The following is a 14,671-nucleotide window of genomic DNA, read 5'->3' on the forward strand; positions in this document are numbered from 1 at the left end:
GATGGGAAATCTAGGCTTGCAACCCCAGCAGATGGAGGAGAGCAATTTGGGGGGCTCCAGGCAGGTCGCACCTTGCTCATCCCATCCCTGGCTGAGACCCCTTCCCTTGGGGCAGGTCTCAGCCCCACATTGGCTGTGACTTGCCCAAGCCACTGAGCTCTGCACTGGCCCAAGGGGACCGTCCCTTGGTACTCACTGGCCCACCTCCTCCAACTCCCTGAGGGGCTAGCCCCCTTATGCTGGGATGCCGGGGAGCTGCAGCTCCGGAGGGAGCAAGGGCAGAGCTAGCTGAGTTTGGAGGGAACCCAGAAGCCAGCCAGGCCCTTGGTGTCATCAGCACAGATTTTCTGTCCTCTGAGGGTGTGTCAGTCTGCTGGTGGCAGCAGAGGGGTCCTGGGGTGGCCGTAGTGAGGACATGGGGGTGCAATGGGCGAAATCTTCCAGGGCACCCCTGGGAAAGGGAGAGCAACTTATTTCCTTTGCAAAGTCCGGATGTTTGGGGACCCTGGTTATTAACTCCTCAGCTGTGAATTGGTGGCTGGGAGGGGCCCAGGGTATCCTGTGGTGCTCCTTCAGTGGGGGGAGGTGGGGGCAGTGCTTCTCAGAGCACAGGGGCTGGAGCAGGGAATCACGCCTCAAATGCATGGCCCTCGACTGCCCCTCGGTCCCGTACAGCGGGTGATCCCTACAGCTGTCAGGTACCGGAGCTTTCAAAGAACCCGTTAGTCGATCCTCGGATCTGTGGGTAAGTCTCTGTTTAGTTTCTCTATGGTAACTGTTGATTAGTTTCTTACAGGTTGGATGTTCCCGTGCCGTGCTTTGGCAGCAGCGGATGTGAGCAGCTGGAGGCAGTTCGGTGTCTCTGGTTTCGCCAGCCGACAGGGCAGGAGGAAGCCGGGGGACACCGGGTGCCGCACACTCGTGCCCCCACTCCCCTCCTTCCCCACCCACCACTGGGATTTCTGTCGCCATTGCGTTTTGCTTTGTTTTCCCCAGAATACAAGGTGCAAACCTGACAGCCACAGCTGCCGTCCCTCCCTCCCACCCCCCACCCCAGCCTGCCCCAACGGCGCGACCATCCTCCCATCGTCCCCATCGCTGGTCCCTGCCCGCCCCAGCTCTACACAAAGCATGCACAGTCAGTCTCTCCCGCGCGCCGTGGCCTTCTCCTCCTTTAGGCTTTCTTACACTTCCCCTTCTTCTCCCGCTGCTGGAACTTCCTGAGCCGCCGAGCCCACGTATCCCGCCACTGGATCACCAGGCTGGTTTTGTCCGCAATGATGCCGCTCTGGTCGGGAGAGTCCTCGTTGTTGCCCAGCAGCAAATACTTCTTCATGGGTTTGATTTTGGGGCACTTGCAGGCTATGTCCTTGAAGTGGATCCACAGGGTTTGGTCTCCGCGCCGTATCCGGTTGCTGCCCTGTTTGTAGACGGAGATGATGTTGACTGTGAACTTCCACCAGTCGGCATTTTTTTCCGCTTTCAGGATGTGGATCTGCACAGCTGGAAAGAAACAGCCAACACCAGGAGGGAAGAGAGGGAAAGGTGTCAGGATTTGAGCTGGCGAGAGGGGAATTAATTTCCATCTTAACTAATGGTGTGTGTGAGGAAAAGGGATTCTGTCTCCTGAGCACATGCGTGGGGACAGCCACTCGGGATGCTGGGTGCTCGAAACCCACCCCTGTCCCCAGGCCACCTGCCAAAGGGAAGAGCCGGTGGCACCGCCTTGGGAGATGTCCTCCAGCTCTGCTGCCATAAGCACGGCCCTCTGGGTCTCCAGCAGTTACCAGGGATCATGGGGGGGCTGCGGGACCCCCAGGAGGAGAGGGGTAGGGGAACTGGGAACAGCTGGATGCCAGGAGCCATGGCATTCCTTGTGCTGGGAGCCCTGGGGACGGCACAGGGCTTCCCAGAGCAGCGATGGGGAGCAGGATCCCTCGTTCTCCCATGTCCTAGGAATGACCACGATCTCCCAGGATCTGCCTGCAGAGCAACTATAGATGAGGTGCCCAGGGCTGCTGCCGCAGCAACAACTGCCCCAGAACCTTAAAGCCATCAAAAAACCCCTTTCAAAACCAAGTGGGTTCGGGTCCACTGGGCCCTGCCCTCACCCTTGAAGTAGCAAGCTGCCAGTCCTTGCCAGCGCAAGATGCCAGCCCTGGCCAGGACAGCAGGCAAGGGCCAGCAGCTCCATGCAGGCTGGTGCAGTTCAAGCCACAAAGTGCTTTTGGACCAAATTTTCCAGCTTTTCCTGGATTTTCCCCACCTTTCCCTCCATGCCCTGTGAGCTACAACTCCCTGCCCCTCCACCTACCCATCGCAGCCATCTGGATGGTCGCCAGCAGGTCCAGTCTTGCTTGTATAAATTAACAGAGGGAAACCTCAAAAAACCTGCCCCCAAAACTCAAAAAAACCCCAGCAAAACTCTCCTGTTTGCCTTGTAATGATCCAATCTCCCCCTCCCTGGATGAGCAGTGGAGGAGCATCACCCTCTCTTAAAATTACAACTGACTGAAGCGACAGAAGGAAGCAGGGCTCTGCACCGCAGCCAGGACTGTTTAGCACACTGCAGGGTATGGGGAGGGGTGAGGGGTGTTGGGCTGGGTGGGTTTTTCGGAGCATCATGGGGCTTTCATTAAGAAGAAGAAAAAAAGAAAAGAAAAATAACCAACCCTGAAAGGCCCAGGCTGAGCTGTGAGCCTGTATTTCCCAGCCGGGTGTGAAGGTAACAAACTGTAAGGATCCGCCAGGTTTTAGTTCCTTGGAAACAAATCTCCCCAGAAAAGCACAACCCTCTGACCCGCCGGGTCCTGCTGACAGGATGGAGCAAATGAACCAGCCGGAGCTGGGAGAGGTGGCTGCAGGAAACTCCGCTCTGAGACACACGGTCTGGGCTGGGTTGATGTCAGGGCCCTCGGCTCTCCTTTTTTCCCCCCTTTATTAATGAAGTGGAAGGAGTGAAAGCTCCGGAGGAGGCTTGGCTGGCACTCCCCTGACAGCGAGTTTGCTGCCCAGAACCTCACATCAGGTTTCCCCTGAGCCTGTTTTCAGAGCCGGAGGGCAGCAGTGACTTCCCTGAGCACCTTGGCAAGGGATGTCCAGCAGCTCCCAAGGGCCGTGAAATGCATAGGGATGCAGGGAGCTGATAGGAGGAGTTTTGGGAAGTGCCTCAGCTGGGGGACGGGGGCTCGAGAGGCAGGAGCATGGTCCTGGTGAGCGCAGCGTCCTGCCCCGTTAACTGCATCCCACCTGATGCTGAACCCTGCATGCCACCTGGATGGTGCCTCACTCCTCACACCAACCCTGGGAGATGCATTCAAGCATCTCCCTGTGTTATGCTTTTTTCTAAGGAAAAGGCAGCTGAGTGGTCCCTGGGGTGCAGAATGGAGGGGGGGGGGGGGGGGGGGGGGGCGGGTCCCTGGTCCTCTCCTGCATCCCTCAGCACAGGGTGCTGGGGCCATGGTGCTGCCCAGCACCTCCAGGCTTGGCTGGGAGCCTCCAGCCATGAGACAGACCTGAGGGCTTGATGCTGCAGATGAAAGCACAGGGGTTGGGGGAGGGAGGTGGGGTGGTGGTTGGATGCTGATAAAACCAAAACCCAAACCCAAACCCACAGAACATATTTGAGGGACCCACGTAAACAACAACAAAAGCAGCTGCATGCAGAGCCCGTGAGTCAGGGCCCCAAACCATGAGGCTGCTGTGAAAAGCCGGGGGTGGGGGGGTGGGGGGGGGTGAAGAGAAGTTTGTTTGTCATGTACTTTGGAGGTTTGTGATAGATGTCCCGATCCCAAGGTTTGCCCTGCTGAAGCCACCCCAGGCCTGGGCTATGGGGAGCATCTTGTGCACTGTCCTGGCTGCAGGAGCTCGGCAGAGCGTCCCGTGCTCGGAGCATCCCTGTGCTGGGTCTGGGGGGGATCCCAGGGACCACAGGGGCGGCAGCAGGAGCGGAGCCGCTTGTGGGGGGAGACGGGGAGGCTGTAATGGGGACAGGTGGGAAGGGGTGACAGAGATGGAAAGGGGTGGTGGCTGGATGGAAAAGGGGGATGGATGGATGGATGGATGGATGGATGGATGGATGGATGGATGGAAAGGGGTGCTCAGGACAGTGGCTGTGGATACAGGGTCTCTCCTTGCTGCACAAGTGGCACAGAGCCCACGTGGATTTCCCTCCAACCAGCAGCAAAGGGTGACCCTGGCACCATTCAGGTGTGGGGCTGGAAAGGGCTGACTCCTTGCTGGAGCAAAGGGTTAAAATGGGATTTTTCTCTCCCCTCTGCCCCACTTCTTTTAATTTACTTGGCCGTGGCTTCCCCTGCCTCCATTTGCCAATTTCCTACCGGTTTAATATTGGAGATTTATGACCCCTAATCCCTGGGAGTGCCCTGCCCGGCACGGTCCCACCCCGTGGTGCCGGGGACACTCCGCTGCCCCGCTGGCTCCCTCAGGATGCAGTTACAGGGAGGGGGGGGTGATTGCTCAGCACTTCCCCGCTCCAGGAACAGGATTTCTCCACCTTCCAGGGCGGTGGAAGGTGCTGGGAGTCGGGGATGGTGCTTTCCCCCCTCTTGTTTTTTTTCTGTGGATTCAGGGATTTTTCTCCCCCTCTCTCTTCTCGAGCTGCCTTTCCAAACACATGTTGCTTTTTCCACCCGCCCCGCCAGGCTCCTCTGGACAAAGGGCTGACTAAGAGGAGTCTCCACCAGAGGAAGGATTTTTTTTTTTAGAAGGGTTTTTTTCCCAGAAAGGGCAAAGGAGCAGATGATCTCACCTTTCACAGGACCATACTGCTCCTCACCCCCATCCTCTCCCTGACACTGCACCGGGGAGGCGAGGAGGGCGCGGAGCAGCGCTGGGACCACAGTGCTGGTACCCAGCAATGCTCTGGTATTACCTACACAGGATTGGGCCCCGCTGCCGTGCAGGGAGCTCAGGGTCGCGGGAAAAGGGGTGTGAACAAATTCCGAGGTGCTGCCCCGCGTGAGCGACGCAGACGGAGGGAAAAGCCTCGAAGATCCGGCTGAACCGGCAGCACCCGAGAGGGAGAGGGATGCTCCTGCATCCCTGGGACCAACATCAGCTGCTCTCATAAAGCAATCCCCTTTTCTTTTGGGCCATAGGGGAAGCTCAGCGCCAGCGGCGCTCAGCAGGGATCCCCCTTCTGCCCTCCCAGCCCCCCCCACGACCCCCCCCCCTGCTCCCCGGGCTAATTTTAACTGTCCCAAACCCAGCGAACCCCGTCCTCTACCCCTGGTTTTCTGGGAGCTGAGTAACTCCTGTGCCTCACCCGACAGTCAGAATAAACAAAAAAAAAAAGCTTTCCCGCTTCTGTTCTTGCCTGCCCCCTCCTCCCAAAACCTCCCACCCCCCCTCCCCGCCCCCTGCTTCACTCCAAATATTTGCACCAAACCCCATCTCGCGGGAAAGAGCCCAATTTAAAAAAGAAAACCCAGCACAAACAAACAGATAACACAAATAAATAAGGGAAAATATCCCCTTTGAATTGCTGAATGAAGCGGGGAGCTAAAAAGCTCCATTGAGAGGCGGGGGGGATGATAGCTTCCCGATTGAGCCCGCGGGAGAAGGACCTTTGCTCAAGCTAATTAGGACCTTTTAGGACATTCAGCCCTGCGCTGCCTGTATCGGTGAGGAAAAGAGTCTCCTAATTGGCTTCCTGCTGGGGTGTCAGTCCCAAAGTCTTCATTATCCCTCCCGCACCTTTTCAACCCTTTCTTCCCCCGCCGCCAGCCTCAGCTGTGCTGGGGCATCGCTGCCCCGGCGCCTCCTCAGCCCGGTTTGCCCTGGAAAAAGCAGATTTGCTGCTGCCACAGGGCTGGGCTGAGGCCATGGGGCTTCTCGGGGACCCCACAAGGGCCAGGGAGGCGCTGGGTGAGAGCACCCCAGTTCCTTCCCTGTGCCCGCCTGCCCTGAACCAGCCCCGGCAAACAGCTTTGGCTCACTTGTGCTCTTGCCGAAGGGATGCTGCGTGGTAGAACAGGAAAGCCCCTCCCAGCACCCCCATTCCCTGCTCTGGGGGTCTCTGCCTGATCTTCCCAGGTCAGTCCCATTCCTGGCTTATCCCAGCAGCTTTGGCACAACCGGTGCCGGTGCAGGAGAGCGATCCCAGCCATCCCTCCCCACCTGCCTGTGCCGGCGCGGCTCCTTGCCAGCAGCCGTGGCTGAGGGGAGAGGGGCTGCTGAGCTCCCAGGGTCACCCCGGACACCTCCTGCACAGACCCACTGGTGACGGCTTTGATAACGGACCCACCTTAAAAGAATCCCAGGAGCAAAGGGATCGGGCAGGAGGTCGGGATGTGTCTGCTCCCCGCCGCTGCACCGAGCTGGAGCTGTGGGAGGATGCTCAGCACCTGGGATGCCAGCAAGGATGGAATCCCACAGCTTGTCCCAGGGCTGCGCCACCCCCTGAACTGGCCTGGGAATTACAGGGTGGGTGGATGACAGGAACCACCCGCTGCTTGTGCCCACGGAGAAGCACACGTTTAAAAGCCGCTGTGCATAGCAGCACAGGGACAGGACGGGGTGTCACTGCATCCCAAACGACACCACAGAACCGGGACACTGTGGATGCTGATTTGGGGAGTGTCAGCATCTGCAGGGAAACTCCTGTTTTCCAGGTCACACAGTGCACTCCTGCTCCAAGTGTCACTACCAGGGGCTTACCCCCCAAGCCCCCCAAACACCGTACCCCAAACTGCACACACCCCTGCACGGGCACAGCCACGAAGCAGAGCTGGGCTGCCCAGCCCCGGGCGGCCCCCTGCCTCTGGGCTGGGTGGGCTTGGGGACACCCGGGGAGGGAGATGCTCCCTCTCTGCATCCCCCTCTCCTTGCCAGGAAGCATCGCAGAGGGCGACTCACCGTAGTCTTTCTTACAGTACTTCTTCATGTTGATCTTCAGCTTCCCCTTGGAGGCTTTGCAGTATGAGTCACAATCTGCGCAGGGGAGAGGGGGAGGGCAAGAAAACATTAACAAAACAAATTAGCCTTAAAATGAATAAAAGGCTGGGGGGAAGGGGGAGGACGGCTCAAAGCTGCAGCCTGCCATGAATAAGCAGCGTGCCTGTGATATCCATCTGCCAGGCCCCGATTGGGTCATCTGAGGGGGCATTCAGAAACCCCTTCCTTTCTAAAGAAAGCTGCTCACAAAGGGAGCCATCCTCCCGCCCGCCTCCCCCAGCCCGGCTTCCCTGGGCCGCCTCTGTCTTCCTGGGAGACCCCGGGGCCTCCCTTATTGTGCCACCCAGAGCTTTTGAGAGCCACACAAACTCCCCCTGTTCTCCAGCTCCCCACCCGAGCCTGCCCGGAGCCCACAGAGGCCCCATTGTCACCCCTAACCCTGGCCGGTGTCAGCCTTTGGCATTCATTGCCGAGAGATTCGGGCTGGGGTCACCCCCCGACAATGCAGGTCAGAGAGGAAATTAGCAGCCCATGAAGCATTAGCAAAGCCTTTTGGTGTCCACTCTACTGAAGTGTGCAAATAAAATGCCCCAGTAGGAACATTTCGTTTCCAATGGGCCCCCACTGCTGGGACACGCCGGCTTCGCCCGGGCAGGCGGGAGCGCTGCACGGCAGCCTGGCAGCACCGGCAGCGGCTGTGGGGATGCTGAGCCCGGCAACAGCCACGGTCCCGGGATGCGGCGGGGATGCTGAGCCCAGCACCGGTACCTGCGGCTCCCGGGCACGACGCAGCTGGCCAGGAAGAGTCACCTCATCTCAGCACCTTCCTCCTGCTGCTCCCATTCCTCAGGAGAGCACCCTCAGCACTACAGGGCTTCAAATACGACCTAGCCAAGGTCAAAAGTGAAAGGCATGATAGGAAGAGTCCCAGCTGAGATCTCTGTCCAGCTACAACCCTGTTGTAGCCCTTGCAGCAGAGCTGATGAGTGAGGGGTTCCAGCAGCTAGCTCCCCCCCTTGGCTTTTCCCATCTAACACGACCCTGAGCATCAAGTGAAACTTGAAATGCTTTGAGCAAAGAGTGGATAGTGATGCCCTCTTCCATATTCCGCAAAAAACTGTACTTCAGGTCATGGAGACTTGCTAGCAAAGTCACAGCCATGCCTGCATGGCAGGATGCCACCACACTCTGGGACAAGGCTGCCTCATGTGTCTGAGCCCAAGGAGTGGAAATATTCCTGATCCAGCTCACTGGTGAGATGTTCCTGGCCATAAACATTGAAGAAGAAGTCTATCAGGGAAGCAAATGAGGATGCAATGACCTCTTAGCCTGCATTTGATGTGGCCATCCTCCTTCTGAAGGTCTCAACACTTCTGGATACAGCACCGTGGTGCGGGTTGAGCTGGCTGTACTGGAGCATCCTCCTCCCCCTGCTCCCAGCGGTTTGCTCCCTGAGTTTGCTCAGCTGCACAAATATTCCTCGGCAAAGCCCCATGGCAGAGATGTGAGCCCAGAGCACAACCAGATTCTAGTGCTTTTTGGCGGGGGGTGTTTTACATCACAGCATCCCAAAGCACCCGCCCCGCAGCGGGGACCCCCTGCACCCCCCGCAGGCTCCTCGGGCTGGGAGCCACCGGCCGCTTCCCTGGGGAAAACACAACCTTCCTGTGCCCCCCGGACCAGCGGGGCGGGGAGGAGGGGATGTGGGGATTGGGGTGGGGGGGGGGGGATGTGGGAGGAGGCGGCGGGAGCTACTTGTTCGCAGAGGGCTGGAGCAGGTGGCGGGCGGCTGTTTCGTGTCCATCGCAGCTCGGCTGAACGTGTCAGCGCAGCACTCAGCAGCTTTGCAGCTCAGCCCAGCCCCTTGATATGACCGATTCTCTGGCCGAGCAGAGAGTTTTCACAGCTAAACACCTTCTTTGTTTTGTGTTTTTCGTGGGGTTTGGGGTTTTTTTAAGTTGCTGTTTTGTTTTGTATTGTTTTGTTGTAAGTTCATTCCAGGGGTCGTGGGCTGGGCTGGGGCTGCGATGGGCAGCTGGGGTCAGTCACCCCACCACGCTCTGCTAACACAACCCCCTTCTGCGGATGCTTTTGGGGTGCCAGCAGCTGGAGTGTGGGGTGCTGAGCGGCGTTCCCGAGGAGGGGCTGTGCCAGACCCCGTCTTGCTGCGCTTGCAGTTCCGAAATGAGCTTTAAGCCCCCGCGAAAGCCACATGTCGGTAACGGAAATTAAAGGCCTCTTGATTCTGACATGATAGAACGATTAAAGCCACATTTCTTGGCCCGGGTACCTGACTCAAAATGCAGATATAAGGCTCAGATCCCCAAAGGGATCCAGATTTCTAATCCCAATTTATGCAGCTAAATTCCTATTGATTTCCCCCAGGTAGGGCTCTAAATACCTTTGTGGGCTGAGGTCCAGAGCGGAGGTGTCGTGGCTTGGAAGGGAGACCCAGCCCTGACAGCCTGGCCCCAGCATTTCAGAAGGGTGAGGTGCTTGCCCACGTGCTCCCTGTGTGCTCTGGGGGGGTTGTGGGTGGGAGTCCCTGTGTCCCTGTCTCCCGAAGGTGCAGGTCCACATGTCAAACCCTAAATCTGTGAGCACATTGCTGCCAGGAGCAGGGCTGAGAAAAATGGGAGCAGGCTCTGGTCAGGGCCCCAGGTATCCCAGAGTCGGCCAGTTCCGATCAGCAGGGTTATTTTGATTTCTTCTCATGCAAAAAGACAAACAGGTTGGACCTCCTTTCCTTTTTCCCTCCCTCCCCAGCATTAGCAGCCAGGAATCCTCCATCAGGCGCTGCTCCTGGGCTGCAGCATCCCTGCATGGAGCGTGTATGGGAGCTGCCCCTGCGAGGGGGCCGTGGGAGTACCAGGGGTGATGGCAGGCGGACACAGCACCAGCCCCCTGCTCCAGTCCCTGCTGGCTCTGGGTAAATTTGTGCTGGGAAAGGCCATCTCCAGTGCAGAGCAGCTAAGCCTCTCTTCCACAGGCACCCCCAAGCCTGTGCTCCAGTGCTGCTTCGGGCTGTCTAGGTTCTCTGCCCCCACCTGAGGGATGTGACTTTTGGCTCAGCCCTGGAAAACCCATGCAAGTGCCCGTGGGAGGAAGGTGAACCCCTCACTGCAGCATTTTTGTGCCCTCTGGCACCACAGTGATGCTGAAGGCAGACCCGACCCAAGCCAACCCCTTGCTGGGAGCTGAGGAGTCCCAGCACCCAGCTGCAGCCCATGCCCAGACCCTCCACCCGAGGCAGCAGTGCTCCCAGGCAGAGTCCCAGTGTGGGTGCTGTCCGTGTCAAGATGTTTCCTGAGCCCATCCAGACACAGTGAAACTATTCCAGGTGCTCCAAAGAACAGCTACAGCCTGCAGAGCTGTGGGATGAACGTGTTCAATAGCCTCAGCTCCACCGGTCTGCAGAGCCTCAGGCTGCCCCATCCCCACGGGGCTGTGGGCTCCTCCAAACCATTTGGGCAACAGAAATAAATCTCTGACCCCCTTCACAGGCAGGAAGCAGACAGGTCAGATCAGGAAGAGCACATGGAGCAGAAGGGGTGCACATGGGGCGACCTGGCCTTTGGGGAGGGCAGGGACAGAAGCATCAGTGTCCCTGCTCTGTGGTTGAGCATGGGCTCACTTGGGTGCCTAATGTGCCCAAACTGGGCATGAGAACATTTCCATAAGCCATCTCAAAACATCCCAGAGGCAGCTGGGAGCCATGTCCCCAGGCAACACAGGGGATAAAATGCAATCCAGCACTGCCCAGCACCAGGACAGGAGATGATGACCCCACGACAGGGTTGCCCCGCAGCAGTTATGACAGGCTCTTGGACTCCTGGACATTTCCCCAGATGACCATGAAATCCTGCTTTGTTTCCCACAGCACTGAAGCTGTCCCTTGCTTCCATCCCAAAATAACTATTTTAATCCCCTCCGCCAGTCTCAGCAGAGGACTTAGAGTCATTCCAGGCGGTACCAGCTCTGCTGGCCAAACAACCTGCTCTGAGGTCCCAGCCCCTGGCCATCACTCGCCACGCATCCCAAGGGAGGGACAGCTCTGGAGCAGCCCTCTCCTTGCACAGGGAGCGTGGGTGGGCTTCTCCCCGTGGGACAGGTGGCAGGGGGCTTCAATGCATCTAGCTCACAGAGTGTGTGTTGACTGGGAGGGATTGATGCTGTAATTTAATTTGTGCTGGGCTCCAGTGGGAGTCTTTGTCTCTGAGCAGGCCTCTTTAATATTAAAGCAAACTTAAGGCAGAGAATCCCTCCCAGGTTATTCAGTTTAGCAGTGGGATTGCTTCTCCTGCACAGCCCCTTCCCCATGCTGGTGGCTGAGTGGGGCAGGGGAGCCTGGTAGGACTGAGCCGGCTCGTCCTCACTGCCGCTACACCTGGCAGTGACACAGCTCTTGTGCACGACGCTCTTTGCAAATATAACATGCAAATTAGCGCTCTTCGTTTTGGGGCTGGCTGCAGGACAGCGGGTGCCTCTGGCTGGGTGGCCTCAGCAATCTCTCCAGCGTGGCTGGGAGCTGGGATGGGGGGGTGAGGGGATGGGGGCGCTAAATTCACAAGCTTTGGCCTTGGGCTGGGCTGTGATCTGAAAAATGGTTCCCAGGCTCAAGGGTCCCCTTCGCAGCCCATGGGTGGGTGTCCTGAGGGCCTGGGTCGGCTCCCAGAGGGTCTGTGTAAAGTCCTGGTGCAAAGCAAACCTCCGGCACGGGGCTGCATCTGACCACTTTGGCCACCCCCTAAAGCTGGCCCAGGGAGGTCGGCCGTGGAGCAGCAGCCCCCACAGCATGCTGTGGGAAAAGAAGCTGCCAGGGTTTGTCCCATCACCTGAGACCAGCTCCCGGGGCAGCCCCAGACAGAGTCGGTGACCAGCTCCGTGTGGCACGGGCACCCGAGCATACTCTGCCTCCGAAGCAGTCTCACGGGCACAGGCGAGCGTGGGGCGTGGGGCAGCCCTGCGAGCGCAGCCGGGGTGCCGGGGGGCTGTGCCAGGCTGCCGGGGGGCTGTGCCAGGGCAGGGGAAACGTGGCAAGTTATTGTCACATGTATTTTTTTTTTGGTGCTATGTAGCATTTTCCCGTGACCCTACCGAACCCCCGCCAGTAGACAGAGCCAGCTCCGGGACCCCTGGGACCCCCTGGCAGGAGCACGCCGTCTCCTGCGCGCGGCCCCGCCTGCGTACCGCATCCTGGGCCAACAGCACCTTGTGAGGGCTCCTTAAAGGAGCCGCGGTCCAAAGACATCCTCGGGCAGCGGCTGCTCCACGCCCGGACCGGGACTTGCCAGGGTGGGGAAGGGGCTTCACCCACGCGTGCCCCAGGCCGGGCAGCCCCCTGCGAAGGGGGAAGCAGCGCCGCAGCCCCGCAGGCATCTCCGGCGAGGATAACTGCCATTAACCTCTCCCTTGGAACAAGAAGGTGCAAATGAGCCCACAGTAGCCTCCTTTCTTCTGGCTGAACAAGATTGATTGAAAAACAAATTGGCGCAAATAAAGCATGTAATTAGATTAAAGCCTCTCGCCTGGAGCGGGTGGAAAGCGGCGGCCGGGCGATTCCCGAGTCCCGCGGCCCCCTCCGCACCCCCGCACGGCCCGGGGGGCGGCCGGCACCCCGCAGGATGCGGCCAGGGCTCCCAGCGCCTCCGGGGAGCTGCCCTCGCCGGGGCCGATCGTGCTCGGTTCCCCCCCAGCTGAGGACCCGGGGACCCGCTGCAGCTCCGGGCGGGGGGGGGGGCCACACCGAGCCGAGCCTGACCGCCAGCATCAGCCCATCAGCCCCAACATCAACCTCAGCCCAAGTCCCACAGCCTCAGCCCCAACATCAACCCCAGCATCAGCCCCAGTATCAGCCCCAGCATCAGTCCCAGCCCCAGCTCTGCCTGGCCCGGCCCCGGGAGCCCTGCCTGCTGCGGTCCCAGGACAAAGCACCCCCCACACGGCTTGACCCCCTGCTGCAGGCCAGGGGCAGTTTGGTCCCCACTTCTTTAGCTGCCTGCTGCCGGTTTTGGGATGGGGGGAATGCAGTTTTAGGGACATGGCTGGGTGTCCGCAGCAGCCATGGCCTCAGGAGCATCCCAGTTTGTCCTGGACACACAGGGAGTGAGCAGGCGGGCTGGGGGCACTGCGTGGGGGCAGCCCAGCTGTGGCAGACGCTAAAGAGCGAACACAGGAGATTTATGGTGCACCCACCCCTGCTCTGCAGCCTCCTTGCCCCTCTGCCGGGAGCAGCCGGCAGCACGTTTCCTACCCGCTCCCGGCAGGAGCAGCACCCTCGCTGAGCCCCCGGAGCCGTGGGGTGTGCGGGGTGCCTGCCCCGACGGCGCTTGGGCCCCTCCCGGCTGCGAACACATCCCCAGCCGCCGACCGCCGACAGACCCCAGCGCTGCCGCTCCCAGAGCCCACGGGGACGCGGCTGCAGCCGAAGTGATTAAATACGTTCATAGGAAACCATCTGTCTTCGGGAGCGTTGGCCACCCTATAAATCCTTGGGCTGACAGCAGCTCCCCGGCCCAGCCAGCGCCGTGTGACATGGGGCAGGATATAACCAGAGCCGGGGAAAAGGAGACTTCCCGCGCCGGGGAAACACGGCAGCGGAGAGCTGGTGCTGGGGGCAAGCGCTTTGTTTTGCCAAGCATCTGGAAATGTCCCAGGAAGGGGAGCGAATCCGTTCGTTTCACTTCAAGAGCAGCATCATCGTGTTTCTAAGATGGGTTTGACAGCGGCGCTGGGCTTGCCAGTCCTTGCTCAGAGGCTCGTGGCTTGGCTGAGATGCCCAGGAACTGTGGGGACCCAGGTTCCCCCAGAGTCAGAAGGACAGTCCCTGAGTGGCAGCATCCCAGAGCTGGTATAGAGGGATGCAGGGATGGAGGGACGCAGGAGTCTGGGGATGCAGGAAGCCCTGCGATGGGATCGTAAGACCATGCTGCAGTTGTGTGTGAAGCTTATCTGCATTTCAGCAGAGGTTTTGTGGGGTTTTTTGTTGAGTTGTTGTTTTTTTTTTTTCCACAGACTTTCTGAAATATTCTAAACTGACCAGAAGTTTCCTCACTGGAGTCTCCTCAGCCCTATTGTGCTCACAGCCATTCACTGTGCGTCACCATGAGAAACCTCTTTTCAGGAGGGAGCTGGATGCTGTGGCTAATCAATCAGTCAATCAATCACACAGTCAATCCATCACCTAGCTTACAGCCTGAGACAAGCCAGAGAATACCCATGCAGGGCTGAATGAATTGCTCATTTGACTGGGTTCAAAGCTGGAGACCCCCAGACTGAGCCCAGACTTACACCAGGGTGATTGAAATAAGAATTTCACCTCCTGATTGTACCACAGACAACTGTGGAGACCTTTATCCCCAGTCTGTGGGATGCTCCCAGCTCTCAGACCTCAGGCTCGCTGTTAGTGCTTCCTCGAAGTGAAGAGCTGTGATTTTTCTGTCCATCAGTGCAAAGTGCCCCTTGGCCATGCCCACACTCGGCTCCAGGAGCATCCTCACCAAGACAGAGCAGACACAGGCTGTGCCCACAGCCTGGCAGCTCCTGGCAGCCTGGTCAGCAGCCGGGACCCCTTTGGGCAGGGGGGGAAGCGCTGCAGAGCCCTGCTTCAAATGTGGGAAAACCTGAGGCTGGGTGGTGCTCTGCCTGCAGCTCTACAGAGTTCAAACCATTTCCTGTGCTGGTCTGGAGACAAATCCAGTTTGAAGTCAGAGAGCTCCTCAGGCTTCTCCTTCTCAATACACAATGTCCATGC

At 58.9% G+C, this 14,671-nt stretch overlaps 1 protein-coding gene across 1 annotated transcript in view; it reads right to left on the reverse strand.

Annotated features, from left to right (window-relative positions):
- Positions 1–1,174: 1,174 nt before the first annotated feature.
- NTN1 (netrin 1) overlaps positions 1,175–14,671 on the reverse strand; it is a gene marked incomplete at both ends in the record, with an annotated part of 76,276 nt that continues 62,779 nt past the window's right edge. The window contains 2 exons of the mRNA XM_084273645.1: positions 1,175–1,503; positions 6,880–6,954. Coding sequence (XP_084129771.1) covers positions 1,175–1,503; positions 6,880–6,954 — 404 coding nt within the window. The remainder of the gene's footprint in view (positions 1,504–6,879; positions 6,955–14,671) is intronic.

This window comes from Gallinula chloropus (assembly GCF_964237585.1).
Source record: "Gallinula chloropus genome assembly, chromosome: 20".
Taxonomy (NCBI): domain Eukaryota; kingdom Metazoa; phylum Chordata; class Aves; order Gruiformes; family Rallidae; genus Gallinula; species Gallinula chloropus.